Genomic DNA, 27,725 nt, shown 5'->3' with positions numbered 1-27,725 from the left:
CTAAACCTATAAATGTAGACTCATAGATCTATTTCCCCATCCTCATATAAATATATTTGCATATGTACATGTCTTTATCTAGACCTACTCTCATTTATTTTTAAAGGAATGAGCCCCCTTCATCTACTAAGATTTAAATGAACATATATTACTATTCTTTTAATACCCTGACTTGCCCTCACTGCCCGACCCCAAGCATTTGATTTTTCTTATTTGATTTATGCTTAGGAAAACTACCAATGGAATAAAATATATCTTTTGGTACATCTAAAGGATAATTAGTAAACAATGTTATAGATCTTGTTTTACAGTATGTTAAATCAGATGCAAAATCAGTTATGTCAATTTAATGGATTTAGCCCAGATGCTCTGTGAATTCTACTGGTTTTGTGGAATACTACATTAGTTGTATGCTTATTGCTAATTAACTTGAGCATTGCATATGTGTTTTTGTACTAAATTTGAACCATTAGGTTATTCATAAATCCAGTTTATTTTGTCAACTTGAAATCATAAGAGTTATGTATGTTAATGTGTGACTCTTTGGGACTATTAGTACACATTGGATTTGTCTCTAATTTGACTATTACTAATGATTTAATTATTACTGATCATATGAGAAGTTTGATTATCATATCGTAAATTATTTCTGTCTACTATAATCATTCCCTATTTTATTAAAATAGTTCACCTCATATGACTTATGAAAATATTAAAAAATTAATAACCATTTTGTGACTGTACTGTCCTCTACTATGGTTGAATATAGTTAAATTCTCTATACTCTATTTTAGAAGACTATATTTATTACACATAATTCCACATTTAAGAAACAAAGCTTAAATTAATACCTTTCATGAAAAAAGTTCAAAGTTACCAAAAAGGAAGAAATGACATCATTTAGTTATACGAGTGCTCACATTGTTTATTAATAAAAATAATAGTGTGCTCAGACTCTGATTTAAAAGTAGCACATTCTCTATTTTAAATAAATAATATATTGATCTTATATGATTTTAAAGTTAGTCATTACTATTAAAATTTTTAATACATTTTTACCAAATAAAATTATGCACCTGTTTTATTTTCACTTTTTTAGTGATTTAATGTATAGTCCATTAATTTATACACGGTAAAATAGTTCCAAATATTTTATGTTGTGCTAACTCCCCAGGTTCATTTAATTAAAATGACATAATATTATATAAAAAGGAAAACTAAAGGAAAATTAAAACTCCATCTTGATGCAGTAAGATGCATTTTAGTGCATTCTAGAAAATTCCTTTTTATATGCCAAATGGAAAGTTTTTATCACAGTGGCAATATAAAGAACAATCAAAACTTTCAGTATAATTTTCTACACCATCATCAACAGTCACAGCATCAAAGTATTAGAAACAAAGACATGATAGTCACAATCACGATCATGATCATAATCACAATCAAGAGATGACAGATTATATGTATACAGTGGTTATGGTGTGTCAATTCATATTATAGGATTGTTATATAGTAAACAAATTTAATCAACATTACATTAGGATAAGTATTTATCTTCATATTTTTTCCTACTTTTCAAATTGGGGACCTATGGGCAGAAAATGACTTTCATCGCAACATACCCAAAGCAAAATAAAATTAGTATATATATAAGTAAAATTAGGGGGTAACCCCCAAAACTGAAATTGTGCTGGGTAGAGTGGAGCTTTGGTAGTACACATTTTTCCTACTAGGCAAGCATCAAACAATTCATTCTGAGTTAGTGCATTCAGTGGCATCACCTGGGAAGGTTCTCTCTGGTCACAGTGATCTTTTTTGTAAAAGCAGTGTCACTCAAACCTGGTTTTCTGTGATGTGGCTGATTTAAGAGAACAGTATACGGCTGTGAAATTTTATTTCCTGCTTAGGAAAAATTCCCCAGAAACTGTTATGATGTTAAACACAGCTTACAAGGACAGCACTATGGGGAAAACTCAATTGTATGAGCAGTTTTCTCATTTCAAAAAAAGGTGAAACGATGATTGATGACAAACCTCATTCTGGATGTCCGTCAACTTCCCTCATTGATGAAAATGTTCACTCAGAGTGCATTTGGAGATTGTTCCACCAGGTCATACTCTTAATCAAACTTTCTATATATATATACTCTGAAAATATTGCATAACAGTGTGTAACAAAAAATGCCAGATTTGTGGCAGATGAGGACTGGTTTTGCCACCACAAGAATGCACCTGCTCATTCAGCCATCACAATGTGCCAATTTCTGGCAATCCCCACCCCCCAAAAAAAACAAACAAACAGCATGCCCTTCTTGTTCCATACACCTGACTCGCTTTACCTTATTCCATGTGACTTCTTTTTGTTTCCTTAAATGGAAAGGGACATGAAAGGAGAGCAATTTGACGATGTAGAAGAAGTGAACAGAAAAAGGTGGGAGGTGCTTTCAGCCATCCAAACAGACGAGTTTGAAAAATGTTTCCAAGAATGGAATCGCAAATTTGACAAATGTATTCAGTGTTATGAGAGTACTATGAAGGTGAAAAGGTATTTTTGTAAAAAAAAAAATTAAATACATACCTTTGAAAAACAAATTCCATTTTATTTGGGGGAGTACTCCCTCACATAGATATGTTCCTTCATGCTCTACTGAAGCTCTATATAGGGCTATGATGAGTTGAAATCAACTTGTTGGCAGCAAGGTTGAATTTTTGGATGATATTTATATAATTTGGATATGGTACCAAGCAAATACATTTGTGTTGAGATATGGAATTACACAGGTAATATAGTTTCTACAGTACACTTTCATGATATTTAAGAATTCCTTCAAATTTATACAACTTTTAAAAAATATCACAATTGTCTTTGAATGCCAATCTTTTGCAAAAGGAAAATTTATAAATGTCAGATCCACAATGAGATTCTAAGCAGCTAAATCTTATAATTACATAACCCTGGAGTTCTATTGTTTTATATCAAAGAGCTTCAAGTATCATCTCACAAATCCTCTAAAGATAAAAATAACAAACTTTGATTAAAAGGTGAAAGTATTAGTAATTATGTCAAACTTTCCTGGTTCCCTTAAAGCTCTTGAAAGAAAATTATTATCCAATTGTTCCATATTTATTGCTCCCAAATAACCAAAGATGTATTTATCTAGTAAAACATTAAAAAATATATCTTTTCTTTACTAGTGTTTATATTGACATTTATTTTATGTTTTAATCTGTTGGTTTAGAAGCATTTATATTAACTAAACAGGTGATAAAGTAATATTAAAATGAATTATTTTACATAATATAGCAAAATAATTAAAGCATGCAGGCAGTTAAAAGGGATATTTAGGCTTTGATTGGAAATTAATCATATGTGCCGTGGATGGGCCATGGGCTTCAACTCATACCCTACCTCAAAAGAAGAACACCTTGTTCTAAAAAACTGGAATTTTGTGATGCTCACCAACCACCCAGCCCCCACCCCCCAGGATCTCTGAAGAAAAAATGGGTGCATAACCAAATGTGGTGAAGAAAGCAGATGGTGCCTGGCTATTAAGATATAGTGTATGAGGTCTCAAAGGCTTGAAGTTAAACAAGCGGCCATCCAACAGTGAAGCAACAAGACCACATGGAAGAAGCACTCCAGCCGGTGTGATCACAAGTTCTCATTGGAACTGGGTAACAGGCATCAGAAGATTCATAACAAACAAACAAAACATGCTGTTGATAATGAGGGTGGTTGGAGCAGAGACCCAAAGCCCATCTGTAGACAATGGAACATCCTCTCACAGAGAGGTCATAGGGAAGGGATGAATCAATCAGGGTGCAGTAGAGCACCTATGGATCACACAATATTCCTCTGGTTCCTTGTGGCTTCCTCACCCACCACTATCATGGCCCCAGTGCTGTTTCCCACTCTGGACTGGACCAGGACGTGTACATTGGTATAGACAAGAGATACAAGTCATGACACACAGAACACAGGAACAGGAATAGGAATATGATACCAATATGGTAGGGGGGAGGGAGGGAGAGGTGGGGAGGAAGAGGGAACTGATCACAATGAATGGCACATAACCACACACCCCCTTCCAGGGGGAAGAACAACAGAAACCAGAGGGGAAGAGAGACAGCGGTTCAGTGTGAGATATGAAAATAGTTAAAATTTATTATCTGTCAAGGGGCCATCAGGGCTGGGGGAGGGAGGGAAGAAAAGAGGAGCTGCTCTTAAGGGATTAATAGAAAGTAAATGTCTAGAAAAGAATGATGACAATATATGTATAAATATGTCTGATACAACTGATGTATGGGTTGTAATAAGAGTTGTAAGAGCCCCCAATAAAATGATTTTTTAATAAAAAAAGAAATTAATCATATGTGATGCCTTTATAAAACATTGTATTATAGTAAACCAAAGTTATGCCCAGACTTTACTATAATAATAATGTCTTCATATGTGCCTCCCCTTTTATAAAACAATTTTTTAACTAGCAAACCGTTTCTTTTGTTATGTTTTTCTTGTACGAATGTATCTCAAACACAAAACGCACTGCCACTGTTTCAATGCTGATGCATAGTGATCTCCTATGGGGTTTTGAGACAGAAAGCCAAGTCTTTCTCCCACAGAGCTACTGGTGGTTTTAAACTATTGACCATGCACAATGTAGCCCAACACATAACCACTACACCTCCAAGGTTCCCTACCCAAACACATACTGCTGTGGGTATTTTCGTGTCTGTTCTGAATCACAGCCCACCTCCATGACAAAGCAGAATTATTCCACGTGGTTTTCAAGGCTGTCATCTGTTCTGAAGCATAGCGTCTCCTTGTTGTTGCATAGCTAGTTGAAAACACCAGCCATTAAGTCAATAGTTCAATGATTACCTACTTCACTAACATAATTCCTTATACAACATATGGTAAATATTTAGTAACAATCACTGGAAAAATTATTAGGGCAATTAATTAAAGCCCTTGTTATTACATAGCTTTGTATAATACATATAATCGATAAGTTTATAAAGTTAATTGATAAAATTGGTGAAATTAAATGAATAAATACAAGCAAGAACAAATTAAAAAACATCATCTCAAAAGAAAACTCATATGAAGTAAAGGTTTTATAAGGAAGAGTTCATTAATTGTTCAAAATAATTTTTAAATAATAGATATGTATGTTTAAAATAAGTATTTTTATTTTGTAATAAGTATATTAAAATAAAATTACCTTGGTTTATTAAAAACAAACCTGATATTTATTTAACCATTTCTCATAGTGAGAATTAAGGAAAGAAAATTTTATCAAAACTAAATAAAATAAGCAGTAGTAGAGAAGGTAATGTAAGAAATATTTTAGAAGGTAAGGTAAGAAATGTAGGAGGGAAATTATGATGTCTGCTGCAAAAATCACAGAAAATACAATCATTGTTATTTGTGTCAAGCTGATCCTGACTCATGGAAAATACATATGGCAGAGTGGAACTACCCTAAGGATTTCAAGGCTGTAACTTTTAGAAGCAGACAGGGAAATATTACAGCATTATTACAGAATAACTGTTGTTTATATGCTACAAAATCATTCTTGTAACAAATCATTACACAGTGAAGATAGCCCTGTGTCATATTTAAAACTCTGATGCACATGAAGCATCTAAAAAAACTAAGTGTACTTAAAATAATTATCTATAGAATTGAAACACTGGTCAATCCATGACCTCCATCACAAAGGGAAGCAATGTACTTTATACTTAAACCATATCTCAAATCCTATGCTAGATTTTAGTTCAGAAAATATCATCTGTATTTAGATCATAAAATAATTAGATTCCGACATTGAAGTTGACCCCCAAATACCTAAGATTTATGACAACCAAATCAAGTGTTGAGTTTTAAACTGAGATCAAATAAAATAAGAGAAAGTTAAATGCTCAGTTCTTCAATTGCACTAGTCAAATTCAAGTACCCTAAAACTATATGGGACAAGTCATTACAACATCACACAGCAGAATTCTATAAACTCTGTCCGTTTTCTAAACGCAAGGCTTCCGCTGTAGCTGTTTCTCTCCTGGTTACTCAGCTTTAGTCAATAGAGTAGTAGAAACTGAAAGAGATCAGGAGAGGCCATTGCATATAACTCACAGAAAAAAATGTAACCCAGCTAATGTGAAGACTTTTTGACTTGTACCACCCAAGACCATGATAAAACAATTTTCTACTGTTGATGCTATCTATTTTGTGTGTTCACAGTCTAGTGAATTACTCAATTTGGATAATATAACCATAGTCTTTAACCTCCCACTAAATGACTGCGTGAGCCAAACAAATTAGATATAATTTCTACTGGTTTGTTAATATTAAAAGGCATGACCAAGCACATTTTATTCACCCCCAACTCAAACCCAAACCAACGTACTGCCATTCAGTTTATGCCAACTCATGGCTACCCTACAGGACAGAATAAAACTGCCCCTGTCAATTTCTCCCAGGGAGCATCTGGGGGTTTCTAATTGCTGACCTTGTACTTAGCAGCCCAACCTCTAACCCCCAGGGATCCTTATACACCTGAAGTTAGAGGGATTTGATGATAGGAATTCTACCCTGGAACTGCATGAAACAGATGCTCAGCTAGTTGATCAAGATAAAAAATATAATTAGAGGATTGGCCAATTTAACATTTAGATAGGTTTAAAATCAGCCATCTCAGAACCAGGAATGAGGAAAATATACTTTCAATAAGGAAGAGATAGTAATGAAGTGTGTCCTTTGGACCACAAGATCCTTACACACTCACTTCCTGGATCTAGGAGGACCTGATGTGACAATAAAGGAGTGTCAGAGGAGTGGCAAATGAGGGGCTGCAGAAGAATTAAAGCTGGAATGTACTACACATAGTGAGGTGCTCAGTCCATGAACAAAATAAAAGCGAATGCTTCAGTAGGATGCTTAATTAGAGTAGGATGTCTCTGTGCACTGAATCAAAGTTGTTTGATTTGCCAACTCAGTGAGCACTCAGAGCTAAGGCGTATGGTAGAATGAAGCACTCTACCATCATGGTAGGGATAATTGATGTCAGAGTTGAAAAAGAAGGTTGGAGTTTTGAGACATGTGTGTCCTCATAGGAATTTTACATGGGCAGATGCTGAATTACCTTCTGCAGTCTGTGTGTGAAGTCAGAGGAGGTTAGATGCTTCACTCTTGCCATTTGTTCATAGTTGGACAGAGCTAAGCCAACAGATTCAAACAATTAATGAAACCAAATCAAAGCAAAGAGTAAATCCCACGACCTTCCAGGAGATTCTCTCACCTAGTACCCCTAAATGTCAGAGGAAAACTTTCTCATAGGATTTCCACGGTTGTAAATCTTTATGGAAGTGGACTGCCACATCTTTATCCCACTAAGGTTTGAAGGATTTCCCTGGGTTTTATCTACCAAACTTTGTGTAAGCAAGCCACACTTAACCATTATACCATCAAGGTTCCTAAACCAGTAAATAGTACAAAAAATACATCAACATTGTTATGAGAAACTTTCCCCATTGTCTCTGCCTCATTTCACGTTAGATAATGAAATATTTAGGATGACCAAATTATTCTCACTAATTGCACTGGTATTTAGTATTTAGTATCTGGACTGGTCTTCCTCAAGAGGGGCAAAGAGCATATCTAGAGGTCTAAATACAGGCAAGTACATATATAAATATAAATATATATAAAATGATAGGGAAATAGATCTATGTACATATATATTTATATGTTAAGTATCAAGGTAGCAGATGGACATTGAGCCTCTACTCAGGTACTCCGTCAACTCAAGAACACTTTGTTCTGGCATTCCATGATGCTCACCTTCCCAATACAATCACTGAAGACAAAATGGATGCATAGCAAATGTGGTGAAGAAAGCTGGTGGTGCCCAGCTATCAAAAGGTATAGCATCTGGGGTCTTAAAGTCTTGAAGATAAACAAAGGGCCATCTAGCTGAGCAGCAACAAAGCCCACATGGAAGAGGCACACCAGCCTGTGTGATCATGAGTTATCAATGCAACCAGGTATCAGGAATCAAAGACTCAGAACAAAATATCATATCAATGTCAATGAGGGGGAAGTGCAGATTGGAGACCCAAAGCCCATCTGTGGACAATTGGACATCCCCTCGCAGCAGGGTCAGAAGAAAGAGACAAGCCAGTCAGGGTGCAATATAGCAACTTTCCTCTAGTTCTTTAATGCTTCCTTGCCTCAACTATCATGATCCCAATCCTACCTTACAAATCTGGCTAGACAAGAGCATGTACATGGTAAAGATAAGAGCTGTAAATACAGGAAATCCAGGACAGATAAACTCCTCAGGACCAATAATTAAAATAGCAATTCAAGATGTGTAAGGGAAAGATGGGGGGAGAAAGTGGACCTGATCACAATGATCTATATATGACCCCCTCTCAGGGGCCAGACAACAGAAAAGCGGGTGAAGGGAGACATCGGTCAGTGTAAGAGATGAGAAAATAATAATGTATAAATTATCAAGGGTTCATGAGGAGGGCGGGTGAGGGGGGGGGAGAAAAAATGAGGAGCTGATACCAAGGGCTCAAGTAGAAAGAAAATGTTTTGAAAATGATGATGGCAACAAATGTACAAATGTGCTTGACACAATGTATGTATTGTGATAAGAGTTGTATGAGCCCCCAATAAAATGATTTAAAAATAATAATTAAATACACCTTTTGGTGGCCATGTTTTTCTATATTAATGTGTCCCTGACCGGGATAGATCCATGGACCATCTACCAACTTCACATCAGAGCAGGAGTGACTGGAGCATGCAGTAAGAGAGGCAGTAACTAGAATGCTGAAAGATCTCAGTGTAACTTTCTGTTGTTTGATGGTGACCTCAGCGATGTCAGTGAAGGCTCAGTAGGAAGCTCTGCTCCTGTAAAGAGTCACAGACTTGGAAACCCACAGGGGCACTTCTACCTTGTCCTATAGTGTTGCCATGAGTCAGAGTTGACTGGATGGCTGTGAGTTTATTGGAGGGATCTTGGGTGGGAGGGTAGGGGAGTTGTAGAGTTAAACTCGAAAGCCCTGGTTGAATAGTGGTTAAAGCAAAATGTAAGCAGTTGAACTGGGCATTGCACAGAAGCAAGTTGTAGTTGTTGACTGCCATGAAGATTTATATCTTTGGAAACCTTATAAGGAAGTTAAACTCTGTCTTATAGCATTGCTATGAGTCATAACCCACAAGACGACAACTAGTGTAGAGTTAAACAAAATAAGCTCTAGTCTAGTAGCACATAGCTAAGGACTTGCAGCTAACTGAAAAGTCGGATGTTGGAAACCACTCAATTGCTCTTTGGGAGAAAGACCTGGTAATCTGTTCCTGCAAAGGTTCTGCCCTAGAAAACCCACTGGAGCAGCATATGTAGCCACAATGAGTTGAAACGACTTAATGGCACTGATCCTTAATTTATGGTCATAAAGCTAAAGGAGGAACCATGGTGGTGCAGTGGTTATGCGTTGAGCTGCTGCCCACAAGTTCAGTAGTTCAAAACCACCAGCTACTCTGTGTGATAAAGATGGGGCTTTCTACTTCTATAAGAGTTATAGTCTTGGAAACCCACAGGGGCAGCTGGACCCTGTTCTACAGAGAGGCTATGAGTCGTCATTGACCCGATGCCAATGAGTTGAGTTGAGCTAGAGGCAATGATAAATACAGTTGTTACCAAAATGACTGTTTATTCATTTGTTTCATAATTATTTATCCTGTCAATTGGTGGACATTACCTAAATTACTACAATCACATGTCAACATTAAAATCTCATTAAGTATACTTAAATGAAATTTTATCTAGCTCACATACCTGCAGAAAACAGACTTTTAAAAGAGCATACAACTTGAATGAGTGATAGTACCACTATCCTTAAGGAATGCCCTATTTCAATTTTTTCCTTATAAATTCATCTAAAGTTAGAATTTTAAAAAATACAGCCATACAATAAAAGCCTTTTCAACATTCTCTTTTATTATTCTGTTCTTCTTATGTTCTGGATGAAGAGCTGTGCTTTGAATTTCTCTCAAATGCTGCCCTTGAAATTACCATACTGAATATAACATCTAAATAGTTGCTGGCATTAGAACCAATTCATTTTGGCAAATGAGCTCTCTTCTTGAAAGTTTCAAAAGCTTAAATGTACCAGGATGACCATGAAATGTAGAGTCATTGACACATCTAAAAATTTACTGATATGAAATGTGTGCCTGCCTGGGAATGAGTAATTTTTTAAAATGTCAACTAATAAGATATTTTAATGTTAATTGACTTTATATCTTATTTGACATATTCTATATATGTCACAAGCATCATTACTATATTGTGAGAATATAAAACAACTAACTAATTCTGCTCTAATGTAAACATATTTATTCTATAGAATATGCGATTAGGAGAGTAATATGAATCTGGCTTCTATCAGGTAGCTTAGAATGTACCTGATAGTCCCTAGATGTTTCTTTGATCCCACTTGATAAATTGAATTTACAATATTGTGATTATCTCCAATGAGGAAAAAAATGCAGATACAGAAGAGCTCAAATTGGAAAAATGTTAATGGAAAAAACCCGCTACGTTAAAATGCATTGTTATCATCTAACTGTTAAATTAAAATTATCACATACAATAATTAAGTCTAATTAATAGGTAATATATAATGACTACCTAGTCACAAAATTTAAGGATGTTCTAATTGCAATGAAACGTGCTATGTAATTGGTGCTTATTGGTTTAAACCACATATCACATTGCTGTTATCGCCTTTGTTTTATAAAGCGGAACTTTAGTTCAACTTGTGCTTCTTAGTAAGGATAATGTCTTTGAACTATTGAAAATGAACTGGCAGGATGCCAAAGAATCTACTTAAGCTAAATTTGAAACACAAGCGTTTTGAACAACAGAAAGGCTTAATCCCCAATACACTTAAAATTTAGTGATATTATTCATAATTACGGTACTTTCAACTATAAATAGTTTGATTATATTTCACTTATTCTTAATGATAGTATACCATAAGTCTTTGGTTCAGGTGGTAAAATTTCATTTGTTAAGTTATTTTTTCTTTTTTTTAACGTAGTATGTAACTGTTGCAGTTACAATACTCTTGATAGCAAGGATGCAGCATAGTCTATGCATTTCCAAAATTTAAAAATTATTTAAAACATGAGCCTTACCAGGACTTATAGAGTGTATGTACTGACATCAACGAATAATATGTATACAAAATGATTATTTTATTACTAAAATGACATTGTGGCTAACCAAATTACCAATTTTATAATAACCTAGACTTCAATTAACAAATAAAAACACTTGTTAGATAATCAAAATATTTAATATTAGGCTTCAAAATCAAAGTTCCTTGTAATCCTCAAATGAGAAGTTATATAAATTATATTGGATAAAATTTGTCAAACATTATAACATGTATACTGTATAAATTTTAAAACATGATATATTATAATTTAATCATAGTATTTGATAAGGAATTTAACTGAAAAGTATCTCCAAAAATTTAAAGTATGATCATAATTACATATCCAAAATGATTATTCAAACTATTGCATAAAAATAATATTAAGTGTAGAGAAACAATCACCTCATTCCATTTCTTCTATTTCTACATGAATAAAATACATGCTTTAACAATCGATTAAAAATGCAATAAATAAATATACTTATTTTTACTTAAGTATATGGAGATAAGACAAAATTCGCTAGTAAGATTCCAGTTCAAATATGTATGTCTGATAAAACTATCTTAAATGTTTTCTGCAATTATAAGATGGCTGAAGACAAGGTCTCTCAGTAATATACTTGTCTTTCACTGACTACTGTGTCCTTAAAAAAAGGAAACTTTGGGCACTTGGTAGAGATTTTTTACATAAATTTTAATATCAAATTGTTTTAAAGGTTCAAATAGTCATGTTTCAAAAAATTGAAACTGCTAAAAGTTTACAAAATATGCCCCAATTGAAATTTTAGTTGTGATTTACTGGACCCTTTAAACTCCGAGCAGAGAGGTCAGTTAAGAAGGTTATAGTTTCTGGTTTTGTTTTTAGAATGCAAAGTGGTAATCCTGATAGATTTTGTTGAAGGATTAGGATGGTCATGGAGGCTTAATTTGAAGAAATTTTTCATCGGTAGAGGAAAAAGTCAGGACATTGTTGAGGAATTTTATTTTCTCTCAGTACACACAACAAGGCAATTGCTTATTTTGTTAAGGTAGCAGGTCTGTCTTATGAGAATTTCATCAGAAAATTTCTTCATATTCCTAAAAGCTAAATAGTATTTAAAAGCTACTTGATTTTGGCTTCTGAAAGATGCCAAACTGCCATTTTGGTGTGCTTTAAATGAAAAAGTGCAGAATTATTTTTCAAGAAGATTACACAGACCAAATTCAGAAGTGCATAGATTTATATGAAGGGCATATCAGGAAACAATAGCTTCTGTTTATAATATTCTTGTTTACTATAGGTCTCTATGATTTTATAGCCATAATGTTTACCTAATATACAATACTTTTAGTGGTATATATATAATTTGGTAGAGGTGATATTGGTCCACTATTATATTAATCCACTTTAAATATTATTTACATGATTTCCTATTCCATTACAGTAAAAAATTAAAATTTCCATTCATTACAGTAAAAATTTAAAATTTACAGAAATCCCATATTTTGACATAAAAAGAGGTTATGCAAAGAGGTGGAAAATATTAGGAAAATAATAACTTAAATATACATTATTAATTAAGTCATACATAAGAGGAGAGGTGCTAGTCCTAATCCCTATAAATGGGGTCCTAAAGTGTACGTAGGGAAGGGTACACAATTCATACGAATGAGGGGAAAGCACCATGTGAAAATGCATCTACAAACAAGAAGAGAAATACTGTTAGCCATCAGGGAGGTAGGTTCTTCTTAAAATTATCTGAAGAAAACAACATTGGCAGTCATTTAACAATTAACTTTCCGACCCGTAAGACAATACACTTCTATTCTTTAAAATTATGGCAGTCCTACAAGAGTAAGACATTTCTAGGGCATTTTTAACATACTAGATACTACCTGGAAGTTATAAATAAATTTAATGATTAAAACAGAGAGTTAAAATCCAAAACCAAACTCATTGCCATCAAGTTGATGTCAACACACAGTGACTCTTTAGGTCAGGGTGGAACTGTCCCTGTGAGTTTCTGAGATTTTAACTCTTTACAGGAATAGAAAGTCCCACCTTTCTCCAGAGGAGTGGCTGTGTAATGTGTAACCACCATGCTACAAGGGGAATAATATAAAACAAACATGCAAATGTTACAAACAATAAGTTGGGTTAATTAAAGAAGAAACTATATTGCTAGAGAGTTACAAGTAAGTTATAAGGAATACATAGAAGAGGAGACAAATTAAATATAGTATTATATGGCAGCTTTATTGAAAGAAGATCTCTCATTGGTTAGAAATTTTAAAAAAAAGACACAACAAAAAATATGCCAAAGGAATGCATGGAGAAAATGTAAGTACTATTTTGTTTTTATGTGCCATCAAGTCATTTCTGACACACAAGGGTCCTATATAACAAAGTAGAACTAACCCATAGTTTCCTAGGTTACAGAGACTTTTGTCACACAGATCTGTTAGAGTGCTTTCAAGTAGCTGGCTGCATTTGAACCATCAGTCTTTGGTTGCTGAAAGTGAAGAGGACTTAAAGCACTTGCTGATGATGATCCATTGTGCAGTCTGTAGTATGGATTACAACTCAATGTAATGATACTAATATATTACTTATGTTGGACCTTATGTAATTAATAATATAATAAATAATATGATAATGTTATGAATAATATAATAATAATAAAATCTTCACAACTTGACCAATAGGTAACATGAAGATAAATAAAGAAAAGACTGAGGTCAAGTATTTCATTCTGCTTGGATCCACAATCAATGCTCATGAAAATAGCAACAAAAAAATCAAAGGACACATTGCAGTGGATAAGTCTGCTGAAAGAGAGCACTTACATTTTTTTAAAGGTGAGGACGCTACTTAGAGAAATAAGGTGTGCCTGACCCAAGTCATGGTATTTTCAATGACCTCATATGCATGTAAAAATTGGATATTGAATAAGGACGGTCGAAGAAGAATCAATGTTTGTAAAGAATACTGAAAGTACTATTCACTGTCAAAAAGCCAAACACATCTGTCTGGGGAGAAGTACAGCCAAAATGCTCAGTGAAGTGCGCAAGATCAGATTTGCTCTCATATACTTTGAACATGTTGTCCGGAGACAGCAGTTGCTGGAAAAGGACAACATGCTTAACAAAGGAGAGGGGAGCACAAGCGGAGACAACCTTGACCAAATGGATGGACACAGTGACTGCAACAACGGGCTCAAAGACAACAACATTGAGAGGATGGCACAGCACTGGGGGTGTGTGTGTGTGTGTGTTTTTCCTGTTGTACAGAGGGTCACTATGAGTCAGAATCATCTTGACAACAGTTAACAACCACAAAAATATTTGGTATGTGAAATCAAAAGGTGCAATTGGACAGTAGACTTCCTATAGTTTTATATTAGAAGAAAAATGCCTAAACCTAATTACTTAATTGCACCCCAGATTCTAGAAACAGAAGGTCCAGGTCAATGTGGATCATAGGCTCCATCAAAACATCTCTGACTCAGATATAGCCTATGTACAACAGAAAGATCCACGGCCCAGTCTTGCACAATCCTCACAATTACTATGTTGCAGATAAAAATAAAACCATCGTATTGAGGGTCTTCCTCTTTTAACTGACCATGTACTTTACTAAGTGCATTGCTCTTTTCACTGGAAGGGTCTCTCCTGATAGCTAGCATTTCCCTCCTCTCTTTGAAGGGGCATTGTGGTTGAACTTCCTCTAAGTCATATGTTCTATTCTTTGCTTTCCGTGGTACTTTAGATGGTTTTCACCAGTACCATAATCCAAACGGAGAGATTAGTCTCCAGTCTCCCTTATTTGTTCTCCACAATTCACAGACCTACAAAGCAAAGGAAAATACCATGGCTTGGGCCAGGTGCACCTTAGTCTTCAAGGGACATATTTTCATTTTCACATTTTAACGAGGTCTTCTGCAGCAGATTTACCCAATGGAAGATATTGTTTGATTTCTTGATTGTTGCTACTAAGAGAATTCATTGTGGATTCAAATAAAATGAAATATTTGAAAATTTGCAGTTTATTCTTTCTTTCTTTCTTTTTTTTTTCATGATGTTATTTATTGGTCCATAGTGAGGATTTTTTTTAACATTGAGTTGCAATCCACATTGAAGTATGTGGCAACTCCACGACTCAGTCTTGATGACCCATTCTTTGTATAGCCAAGATTTTCAAATCACTTCCTCAGCATACAAATGAAATCAGTATGGTAGGAAGATGCAACCTTGTTGTACATCTTACCTGATGTTTACACATGCATCTTTTAATATCCCTCTGTGGGGCTTAAATGCCTAACTCTTGGTCTATGTATGCATTTTTATAAGTACAGTTAAGTGCTCTGGAATTCCCATTCTTTGCGATGTTATCCATAGTGTGTTAAAAATCATGGAGTGGAATGCATTTTCATAGTAAATTTTAAAAAAAGTAAATATCTTCCTGACAAACTCTGTGATTAGCCAAGATCCATGTGACATCAATAGTCATCTCCTCTACTTATACTGACTTCAATTTGTAGCTGCTCTCTGTCAGTGTGGTGCTGCAATGGTTTCTTAATTATCTCTTAGCTAAATTTCACATGTAGGTTATATTACTGTTTCTTAACATAATTTCCATATGTTAAAACATAATTTCCATATGTTCCATATGGGTCATCGATCTTTGCAATGGGCACAGATACGGATCTCTTCCAGTCAGATCGGCAGGCCGTCGACACCTAAATTTTGTGGCATAGACTAGTGAGTGCTCTCAGCTCTACATCCGTTGGACTTGCTGATCCATGGAACTGGAGTTGAATGCCTTTGGGCTGAGGCTTACTGGACTAGGGTGTCTTTAGGCACAAGTAAGGGAGCTGGGTTTGCTGACCCACGGAGCTTAAGTTGAATTCCTTTAGGTTGACGTTTATAACAAAGTGGTATTCCCTTTGGGTATTTATTAACAGGCTTGACAGACTTTTGTAACATGTCCTGATACACTATTCAACGCTGAGCATTTCTCATGGGCATTACAATTATTAACTTCCGTAATAAACCCTTTACTCATATATTATATTGGTGAGTTCTGCATATCCATTGCTAGCTTTAGAACTGAGAGATCAAGTAAAGAAGTAAAATAAGAACATTAATTAAATCAGCACATGTGTAATTGCCAATTTGTTTCACAGCTGGCCCCTGGCCTTGTGACTGATGGTATAGATCTCTTCCACTATCTCTTCCATTAATATCATATCTGTATCAGCAAAAAATAATAAGGCCCTCAATGTGATAGGATGACACAGTGGCTGCAACAATGAGCTCAGACCTAAGACAAACTGTGAGGATAACGTTGGACCTGGAAGTGTTCCCTTCTCTTTATACACAGGGTCATTGTGAGTCAAAACCGCCTTGAGGGCACTGAAAACCAACAATAACATGCTCCATCGGCTGAGGGCCACACCTATAGTCGTGATTCTTGTTTCTGAAAAATGGTATTTGCAAATTTTTGATCTTGCAAATTTCATCATATAATCTGGTATATATTCATTACCGAGGGCATCTCTTCAAGTTACTGATAGTTTCTTTTCATTTCCGCTTTTTCATTTCATTCACAAGTAACCAACAGTGCATCTTAATTGCACTATTAATCAATTTTAGACTCAAAATCAGTTCATGGAGTTCTTAAATTTCTTCTCTTCTTTTTATAGAGTTTTATTGGGATATATTTCCCTTAGCATATCTTTCAATAGTCCAATCATATTTATAGGAGCTGTACAATCATCTGCACAATCAACCTCAGATCATTTACTTCCTTCTTGTACCCATTCTCATCAGCGTCCCACAACTTTCCCCATCATACACTCAAGAAACCATTACTGCCTCTTACTCATTTTGGATTTCAGCTACAGAAAAGCACAAGAGCAAAGCAAACATTCTGTACTCTGCATGCTAGAAAGGCGATTCACATCCCTGGTCTGTGGTCAGAAGGGATTTACTGGAGGCTCAATCTATGTGTAGATGCTGTGAATTGATTTTGGTCCCCCACTGTCACCCAAAGCCTTACACAATTTTAATTCTGATGCTATTCCCTCCTTCGGGTTTGGAATTCTTCAATTTGGTCCTCATCTTCTTTTGTAATTGTTTTGCAGATTTGACTAATGGTTGTATGAATCTCCTGGGAAATATATAGATATTAGCTTATCACATACAGCATCATACTTCATGATACATCTAAACATAATCTTTTTAGGACTGAATACTACATCAGTCTTATTGAATGTGCCATTCCTGACCCAGTGAGCCATTTCATGGTAGGAGTAAAACCGCCCAACACCAGTCTATTTAACCTCACTGTTGCCTAGGGTACCACTCTTCATGCGTCCCATTTCATTTTTAATTACTTCTGATTTCCAACTCAAACTTCATACATTGCACTTTAGGATTATTAATGGATGCTTTCAACTCTTTCCTTCTTTTGAGACATGTCTTTTCAGAAAATGGAGGTCCTGACAGTGTTGCTTCTCCAAGTCATCAGGTAAAACTCTACTCTGTGGAGGCAGCTTTCCCCAGACAGATTTTGAGCGCCTTGCAATCAGGGAGTTTCATCTTTGGACACTAGCTCAGGCAATCTTCTGCTGTTTCCCCAAAAGCTTGTCCAGACTCGTCCTTCAGTTACGGGCTGCCTCTTCCTTCTTTCTCATCTAGTCTTAATCTGGAATCTCTGCTGATTGAGATCACTGTGGCATAGCTTTCCATATCAGAGCAACCCACAAGACACCACAGTACAACACACGTACGGATAAATGCCGGAAATAAAGATAGCAATGGAAAGAATGGGTGTAAACTGGAAACCCACAAAATAAAAAATAGAGTGATGATAGGAAACATGATTAACAATGACAAAAAATGATAATTAAAATAACACAATGTCTATTTGTAACTTAGAAAAAAGGAAGATTTTTCAATGAGTACTGATGTATTAACTATGTATTTATATGAATAAAACCAACAAATTGTTAAAAGAAAGAAGAAACAAAGAGAAAAGAAGAAGAAAACAAAACAAAATCCTTTATAGCCAAAGGCAAGGTAATGATTTATTTAACAAAATGAAAATATGAAAAGGAAAAGGAAATCTGAATTGACCCATTGGACTCCAGAAAACTAAAATAAAGATAGTTCCATCTAAAATTCAAAATATATAATCTAAAACCAAAAATATGTGCCTTAATAGACTCTAAAGAAAGAAAACAAATATGTTCTTGCAATGTCAAATACTTTACAAAATATCAAAAAACTAAAAAACATTGAAATGTTCAATGACGAAAAATTGCATGGTGAAAAACTGTCATGTCCATATAATCAAATTATGGTGACTGAATAAGATCAGCAAAATTAAAATAAAGTACAATTTCATGAGTATTGGTCTTTTGAAAATGTAAATTAAATAATAGTTACAGAAATTAGACAAATAACATAAATGTAGATATAATTTATTGTAATGAAATGTATTACAAGAAAACTATAATAACAGAGGATGTTTATTTTTCCTTTTTTAGTAAAACACATTTAAATTTTTATTAAAATTGAGCAAATATGATTGAATACTATAAAAGCAATCAAGTTCAGTTTTTATAATATATTTGAAAATATTAAAACTTTAGTTAAAACAGTTACTTTTAAGTAGTTTAATATTTGAAAAATCAATTTTCTTATTTCCCAGATTGTTTATGTAGTCAGTCTATAATAAATTTGGGAACAACATCAATATCAGAGGTTGTACATAGATTCCTGGAAACATTCTTTGAAGAACAAGCTCTTTTAGCCTGTTTAATTAAGAGATACTATGCAATTTTCTGTTGATTCTTAGTCTAAACACACTCCAGAAAATTAAACACACTGAATAAACCAGTATATAAGCCAATAAAGTGAAAGAAGCAGTGAGTCTGTTAATAAAATAATCAGTGTGTGAACGAGTATTCAATATGTTTTATTTTTCAGTATGGTAAAGCATTCCAATACTAAGAATTGCAAAATTCATTAATACTACAATAGCCAATCTTTTGTTTTTTATTTCTACCTAGTTGAAATAGAGAGCTAAAATTTTAAATAAAAAAATATATATGTGGACATTGCATAATTTTTGGCACTTTGTTCTTTTATTTCTTTATAAATTTGAATTAAAAAGTTTTATTTAAATCTGGTAACAGCAACCCTATAAAGCAGATACTTTGCTTTATTAATTTTGTAAATAATAATATTCTGCAATTTTTAAGAATCTGAATCTTTTTATTTAATGAAACAAACAGTATGTATAAGCTTGGATGAAATTCACAGAATTAATTACTGCTGATCATAACAACAACAACAAAACCTGCAATGCTGTCACACCTATTCCGAGTCATTGAGAAACTACCAGATGGAGCAGAAAAGCCCTATGGGATTTATGTTGTCACCTGCTTGGTCCCTGCTCTGTCTCAGCCTGGCTGCTCTGCTGCCTCTGTAATTTCAGGCACAGGTTTCATGTATACTCCATAAATTCTTCTCTTGATGGCCATGGGAACTGATGTTTCTACTTTTGAGATTGGTCTGTTCTACCCAAAGGAATGGTAAAACTGACCAATTCCTTTTATTAGTGTTTCACAGACCTTATTTGTGAGGTAAATATTTTTTGAGAGGTACAATTATTTGAGAGGTACAGACACATGGACTGATGAATCATATTGAAGCAGTCTCACATCACCACACTGTTGTATCATCTTTCTTTGAAATGGGCATTTATGTAATTTCTTCAGAAAATATATTCTAAATATATTCTCAAAAAAAAATTCATTTGCTTCACAATCACCACCAAATATTACACCAATATCCCCCAAACAACACCAAACTCACCGCTGTTCAGTCAATCATGACCCATTCCACCCATACAGGACAAGACAGAACTGCCTGGAATAGGGTGTACTGAAAATTCTCTAACAGAATCATTTTATCAATAAGAATGATTTTACAGTCGCAGTAAGTCTATTATGCCTTAGCTATCTAAAACAGCCTAACACATTTTTGACTCATGAGTATTTATTCAAATTTAGGTTAAATATTTTATATTTTTATATCTTATATAATAAATGGTTCTTTAATTTAAAAAAATGCCCTGTTACCTACTAAGAACTTCATTTACATTAGTCTTCACACTTCCTAAATTTCACAGTCATTTGAATAATTTTATTAATTTTAACAACTATCCTTATAGATCCTGCTTCCAGACAATAAACACTAGTAAAGTCGTATAAGCTGTTATAGTTCAATATGTTGAAAATATCACTTCAGATTTCTTACCTTAGAAGGTTAAAGTAATTAGCGCAGGCAATGAGAAGTAAGACATACTACTTTTGTTAGGCATAGTAATAAACAGGAGAATGACACAAGGGAAAAGCCTAAAGAGTTGTTAACTAATTATTGATAACTAGTACAGTTCAGATGAAGATGTATTTTAGGTGAAACATTGCTAAAGAAAAAATAACAATTTTCATAATAAGCAATGACAATACTGTTAAGCCTGTAGTGCTGTAAATGCCCCTTAATATCCACTAGGTGTCTCTAATGACTTTGAAAGTTTTAAAGGTTATGCATTAAATATTGAAATGTGAATTGTATATACATTTTGATCATCTTACATAAATTCATATTATTCAAAGCAGCAAAAACTATTTCGGTAATCATATAAAAGAAAATAACTTACATTCAATGTCAAGGTACATGCTTTTTTGGTGCCCTCCAATTCTGCTTGCAGCTTCACAATCATATCTCCCTGAATCTGACAACTTCACATCTTTAATGTGCAATGATGAGCTCCCATGCTGCCCTTTGACTTCAATACGGCCATCAGGGCTCTGTTACATAGATTCAGGAAACAGAAAGATTTCATACTTGATTTGTGAAAAACCACGACCAAACACATCATTCTTATCAAATGTTTAGTAAATGAAAATAAACTCTTCCCTGTATTAAAAATCAAAAATAAATACCCAAAAGTAATGTCTCCATATTTCTGAATACCTATTTTTGTTATTAATTTTATATCCTGATTAGTATTATATGAGGCTTACAATAAAACTGACATCTAGAAAAACTTTAAAACATTCTTTCATTAGTCATTTTATTTAGTTGGTTCCTTTCTTCATGAAAAACTTGCATGTTCTTCTTTGAAAAATCTTATTGGCTTCCAGTTATGTGACTTACAGACATAACACAACAGCAATGCTTGTTCAATTCTGGTTAAAGCCTATCAATGAATGCACTACTCCTGCAGTATACATTCATTTTTCACCATCTAGAAAAAATAAATGGCATCAAGATGTATAATAAATAAATACTTTAAGAGACTTTTGATTTTTGATTTTCATTTCATTTTCCAATTCACTAGTATTGCTTGGAAGCATAATTTTCATTTTAAGCGTACTGTGTTTATCATTAATTATATTCTTAGCACAAATTAAGTCATTTTCAGGAACAATGTGAGAATATGGACAATATGGGATTGATTAATTACTTACTCCAAACATATTAACATAAGTCAAGAAATCACATGTAAAACTAAGACTACTAGTGGTAAATCTCATATGCAATATAATTAGTATACCTAGATGTGTGGTTTTTTAAATCATATAAATTCCTTCATTGCATGCATATTAAAACATGCAAGCATAGTCAATTTGTTAGGTTTTAATTTGACAATCAGAAAATATAATTTCTTAACATTATTTTAATTTAGATGAAACACTGTTTCTATTATTATCTCAAAAACAGTATGGAACAGCTCTATTCCATCCTACAGGGCTGCCAGGGGTCATAATGGACTCGTGGATAATTGACCTGATTTTCTTAAGTATTTGAGGTTTGAGTGTTGCTAAAATATTTGATGTCAAGCATTTTATAAAACCTGTTATTACATTTAAAAATTGTTAATTTTTTAAAATCAATTTATTGGGGCTCATACAATTCATCACAATACATAGGTCAATTGTGTAGAGCACATCTATACATCTGTTGCCCTCATCATTCGCAAAATTCACTTGCCTCTTGGGTTCCCGGATAACTGAAATTCATAGGCATTTAATTTTTTTGGTTTATTCATGTTAAAAACATAATAAAACTTAGTTTTCCATTTTAATTATCTAATTGTTTTCCTTAATCCAAACATTTTCTTCTTTTTCCCACACATAATGTGGATTAGAACACAATAAGATTGCCCTTTTGATATTTTTTAAAGATTCACATAAGCAATGTAGTTCCTATACAATTTCACCTAGACCTTCAAGTTATCTACTATAAGAAAATGTTTGCTTTAGAAATTAACAATAATTTACTAGAAATGTATTATTACATCATAGATAATAATGTCTAGGCTGAAATCATACTACACTAATACCCAGGGATTGCTACAATGATATTTAGGAGACATTTCCAAGAGGAAGGAAATTCTCTTCTGCCAAAATTCAGTATGTTCAATTACGAGGCACATTCCATTGATTAAGAGAAAATAAATTTAAAAGGAATGACTCACAGAAGTGACAATCAGGGGAAAAAAGCAAGGTAGCCAATACATTATATGAGGACTGCTAATCTTAGGAACCTCAATGAATCTTTATAAGAATTAGGCACTTTTTAATTTCATTCCTTCTTTTATGTAGTGATTTCCCTTGGCTTCCCTGATAGTTGTACTCTCCTGATTTTCCTGCCAGCTTTGCCTTTCTGAGAATCGTAGCCTCTCTCAGATTCTCTGTCTGTAGTGTCCCCTAGTATTCCTCTCAGGACCTCAATGTGACACTGTTCTGTTTTCAGCCAATATACTCCACTTGGACAGTCTCATACCCAGCCACATTGAAGTGGGTGATTTTTAATCACGCTTTCTTTTCCTGGAGGTTCATAACCAAATAATTTACTTCTAGGACATAGTTACAAGATATACTCAATACCCTAGCACAAAACTTAATCTGTTCCTTCCTAGTGTTCCCTCTCCGAATGCATAATACCAATTATTTTCTTTAACCATGATACACCATGTGCTCTGGATTGACCAGTTTGTGTAACAACCTTTCTTCCCACCTCCCCTCCTGCTCCCTCTTTTCTTGTTTATCCTACTTGTGGAGAGATCCCCTTCCTTCCTTCAGTGTGCCTTCCTTCCTTCCTTCCTTCCTTCCTTCCTTCCTTCCTTCCTTCCTTCCTTTTTGGAATGCTGAAAATTCTCAGTCTATCATCTTGTTTAATGTTGTTATTATCATTATTTTCATTTTAAGCAACTCTTTCTGCAGAACTCTCCGCTGAATGCCTCTCCTATGCACAGGCTCAAGTTATACTGCTGAGTTTAAAGGCTATGGACAGGCTGCTCTGTAATTCAGAGGGAAAATTTACACATCTAGGCTGACTGTGACTACAAAAAGAAAGGCCTCTTTAGTACAAATGTTACTAAATGTATTTACATATATTTTTAGGCTGGTTTAGCAAAAATTACTGCAGCTGCAAATATTACTTCTTGGACAGCTAAGAGATTTTTGTTCTAAAAGCACATGTTTACTTGTCCTAACAATTTCATGAAACTATGGTACCTCTTGTCTTTTTAATGATCATTTTGTTTCTTTATGAATCATAGTCTTGATGTCCTCCACAGCTAGGTTGTATGTCATTAGTGTTCAAAGCATTAAATCTAAAGACATTAGTAGATTTCTTCAATTTCTTCATCACTAGCTTTAGTGGTTTGAGATAGTTGATGTTTATTGTGCCAATCTGGCGGATAACAAATGTGGGATTAATTGAAGGGCTGAGAGATAAATGGCTCAGTGAGTCTCACCTTTCTAGTTCTTGGGTCTCTTGCTTTCTGATGGTCAGACCAGGGTGCAGCTGCCTTAAGCAGTTCCCTGCTTCAGCTGGCAATGCTCACTTCCTGCAAGACATCCCTGAGGAGAAGCCACATGGACCTAACCCGATGCAGCCGTGGGTGCTGGAGCAGCCATGTGGAGACCCCTGCCAGTGCTGAGATGCTCACACATTCACTATTATGTTTTCCTCCTGAAGTCGGTGTTATTGTGTGTGTTTTGTGAGATGGAGGAGGACTTTGTGGATTGGTGTCGGACATATTGGCTAATGTGGGACTTGTAGGCTTGGGCAGCACTGAGTTGGGATGTTCTCTTGATGTGCACTTAGTCTTGATGTAAAACTCTCTCTTACACATATGAGTTTCTGTGGATTTGTTTCCTAAAGTACTAGCACAAGTTGAAGCATACATTTGAATAATAGCTGTATTGATTGGGTTTCCTTGAAGGTGTATAGCTTAATTCAATCACAGGCAGCATTGCACTCCAAAATTCATATTGAAATTGAATAACAATGGAGAAGTTCAATATCGGCAGCTAAACCCAGACAAGAGTCTGTGGGACAATTAGTTGCTCATATCTAGGTTAAATTTAAAGCTGAAAAAAAATAAAATAAGCTCACAAGAGCCAAAATATAACTTCGAGTCTATCCCAACTGAATTTTGATAACAAATAGATTTGATGCATTGAAGGCTAATGAAAGAAAACCTGAGCTATGGGAGGACAAGACCATCATTCATGAAGAAAGCAAATGATCACTAAAAACATAGTAAAGAAAGAAATAAAAGTGGATTTAAGAAGAGCCTCTGAAAGTAGCTAAAGTAAATTGAAGATAGAATGAAGTCGAGGAGCTAAATAGAAAATGTCAAAGGGCTGCTTGAGAAGACAGTCAAATAGTATAATGAAATCTGTATAGAATTAGAATTAGATAACCACAAAAGCATGCTCAGAATATCTTAAACTAAAATAACTAAAGAAAAAATGCAAGCCATGAGTTGCAATATCAAAAGATTCTATGGGCAATATATCAAATTGATGCAGGCAGCATCAGAAGACTGTAGAAATAATACACAGAGCCACTGTACCAAAAAGAATTGATAGACTTTCCACTCTTTCAGGAGGTATTATATCAAGAGAAACCAATGGTTATGAAGTAAAAAGTTTAAGTTATACTAAAGGTATTAACCAAAACACCAGGGCCCCAAGGATTGATGGGATACCAATGGAAATGTTTCAATAAGATGATGAAACACTGGGAGAACTTGCTCATTTAAGTCAGGAAAATTGGAAGACAGGTACTTGACTAACTGAATGGAAGAGATCCATATGTATAGAAATTCCAAAGAAAACTGATCCAACAAAATGCTCAAATTCTGGAACAATATTATTAATCTCACATGCAGGTGAAATTTTGCTAAAGATCATCCAACAAGGGTTGTAGCAGGTCATTGACTTGGAGCTGCCAGAGATTCCAAAGAGAACATGGAACAAGGAATATCGTTGCTGATGTCAGATAGCTCTTGGATGAGAGAAGAGCATACCAGAAATAAATGCACTTGTGGTTCATTGACTATACAAAGGCAGCTGACTGTGTGGGTCATAAAAAACAACAACAACAACCATGGAGAGCCTTGCGACAAATGAGAGTCCCAGACCCTGCACTGGACTCACGCTGAACTTGTGCAGGAGACAGCAGGCAGTTGTGTGAACAGAACAAGTGCATGCTGCATGTTTTTTAAAAAAGGAACGGTGGTGTCAGGGCTGTATGTTCTGTGTCTTCAATCTCATACAGCCTGAGAAAATACTCAGAGATGCTAGATTATATGAAGAAGAACATGACATGAAGCTTGGAGGAAGAGTTTTTGAGAACCAGCAATATGCAGAATATTTAACCTTGCTTGCTGAAAGTGAGGAGGCTTGAAGCATTTGCTTTTGAAGATAAAAAATTGTAGCTTTCTGATCTGATTTCCAAATTTTTCTGTTTGATTTTTGTTTGTCCAAATGAGGGTGAATCTCAGAGGTTTCACGTCATTGGAGGTCACCCTCTTTAAGTTGTGTTATATGTTTTTTCATTTTTTGATATATGAAACCCAGGATTGATGAATTTATAGAGAAAGCAATTAGAGTAAAGGTACTGGGGTGAGGGGACACATTGTTGGAGGTGGGTTGAGGGGAAGACAATGTCAAGGAGTCCACGTAGAAAACGAATGTTTGGAAACTGATTGTGGAAACAATTGTACAATCCTACTTAACAAGATGGGACTGTGGAATGACATGTTTTACATATTTTAAAAAAATAATACAAATAAATAAAAAGAATTTATTTATAAATAAATAAAAACATCCAAAATGAAATCAGTTTGGATTTTGCCTCAATGTAAAGAAGACCAATATTATTACAACTGGATCAGTAGGTAACAGCATGATAAATGGAAAAAGTGTGAAGTACTCAAACATTTTATATTGCTTGCATCCACCATCAATGTCCATGGAAGCAACAGCCTAGAGATCAATATATGCATCGCAATAAATAAATCTGCTGCACAAGGCTTCTTTATCAAGGAAAAGCAAGGGTGTAACCATCAGGACAAAGGTGTGCCTGACTCAACCCATGGCATTTTCTATTGTCTTGTACGCATGTGAAAGATGGACAGTGAATAAGGAAGACCAAAGAATAATCGCTGTATTTGGACTGTGGTGCTGAAGAAGAATATTTAAAGCTCTGTGGGCTACCAAAGGGCAAACATATCTGTCTTGGAAGAAGTAAGGCCAGAGTACACCTTAGAGACAAGGATGTTAATACTGTGCCTTGCATATTTTGGGTATGTTGTCAGGAGAAACCAAACCATAGAGAAAGACATCATCATGTTTGGTTAAGTGGTGGGCAGCTCAAGAGGAAAGCCCTCCAGTGGATGGATTGACACAGTGACTGAAACAATGGGCTCAGGCATAATGACACATGTGAGGTGGCACAGGACCAGTGGTGTTTCTTTCTGTGGTGCTTAGGTTTGCTCTATGTTGGAATTGAGTTGATTACTTCTAACAACAACAACAACAACGTGTTACATTAAAATTATGTGAGTTGTTAAGGAAAATGTCATTATTCATCTATTAATTTGAGTGCTGTTTAGTTGATTCTGAATCATGGCAACTTCATGTTTTGCAGAGTATTTAAATAGTGTCTTATTGAACAGTGTTTACATGATGTTTTATGGACTGTAATCTTTATATATGCTTATCACCAAATTTTCTTCCAAGGCACTACTAAGCAGGTCAGAACCACCAACCTTTCAACTAGAACTCGAGAACAAACAATGGGCATCACCCTGATATTGCATCTTGCATTATTAGAGAGAGACAACAAGATGGCCTATTAATAATTCATACACTGATGTTATCATAGAAAACTTATTGTTACTTTACAATTTGCAAAGTAAATTATAAGGTCATGATTGTCTTCTCTTGATTGTAGCAGATTCTTTTTTATTATGTATTGTAAACTGGTGTATATTTTGACTGTTGGAAAACATTTGGTTATATCAAATTAGCATAATCTTAGTAAAATATTGGATTTTAAAAAGTACTTGCAACATATTTCAAATCATAATAGACAATTTGGAAAGAAGTTTAACTTTTTGGAAGTTAG

At 34.6% G+C, this 27,725-nt stretch overlaps 1 protein-coding gene across 2 annotated transcripts in view; it reads right to left on the bottom strand.

Annotated features, from left to right (window-relative positions):
• NCAM2 (neural cell adhesion molecule 2) overlaps positions 1-27,725 on the bottom strand; it is a 590,430-nt gene that overhangs the window by 162,903 nt on the left and 399,802 nt on the right. For both annotated transcript variants that reach the window (XM_004711304.2, XM_045284840.1), the window contains exon 9: positions 20,950-21,100. In XM_004711304.2, coding sequence (XP_004711361.1) covers positions 20,950-21,100 — 151 coding nt within the window. The remainder of the gene's footprint in view (positions 1-20,949; positions 21,101-27,725) is intronic.

This window comes from Echinops telfairi, unplaced genomic scaffold (genome assembly GCF_000313985.2).
Source record: "Echinops telfairi isolate 266 unplaced genomic scaffold, ASM31398v2 ScPeMD7_7469;HRSCAF=8507_0, whole genome shotgun sequence".
Classification (NCBI taxonomy): Eukaryota; Metazoa; Chordata; class Mammalia; order Afrosoricida; family Tenrecidae; genus Echinops; species Echinops telfairi.
Note: the sequence above shows the minus strand (reverse complement) of the source record. Positions and strands in the feature narration are given on the sequence as shown.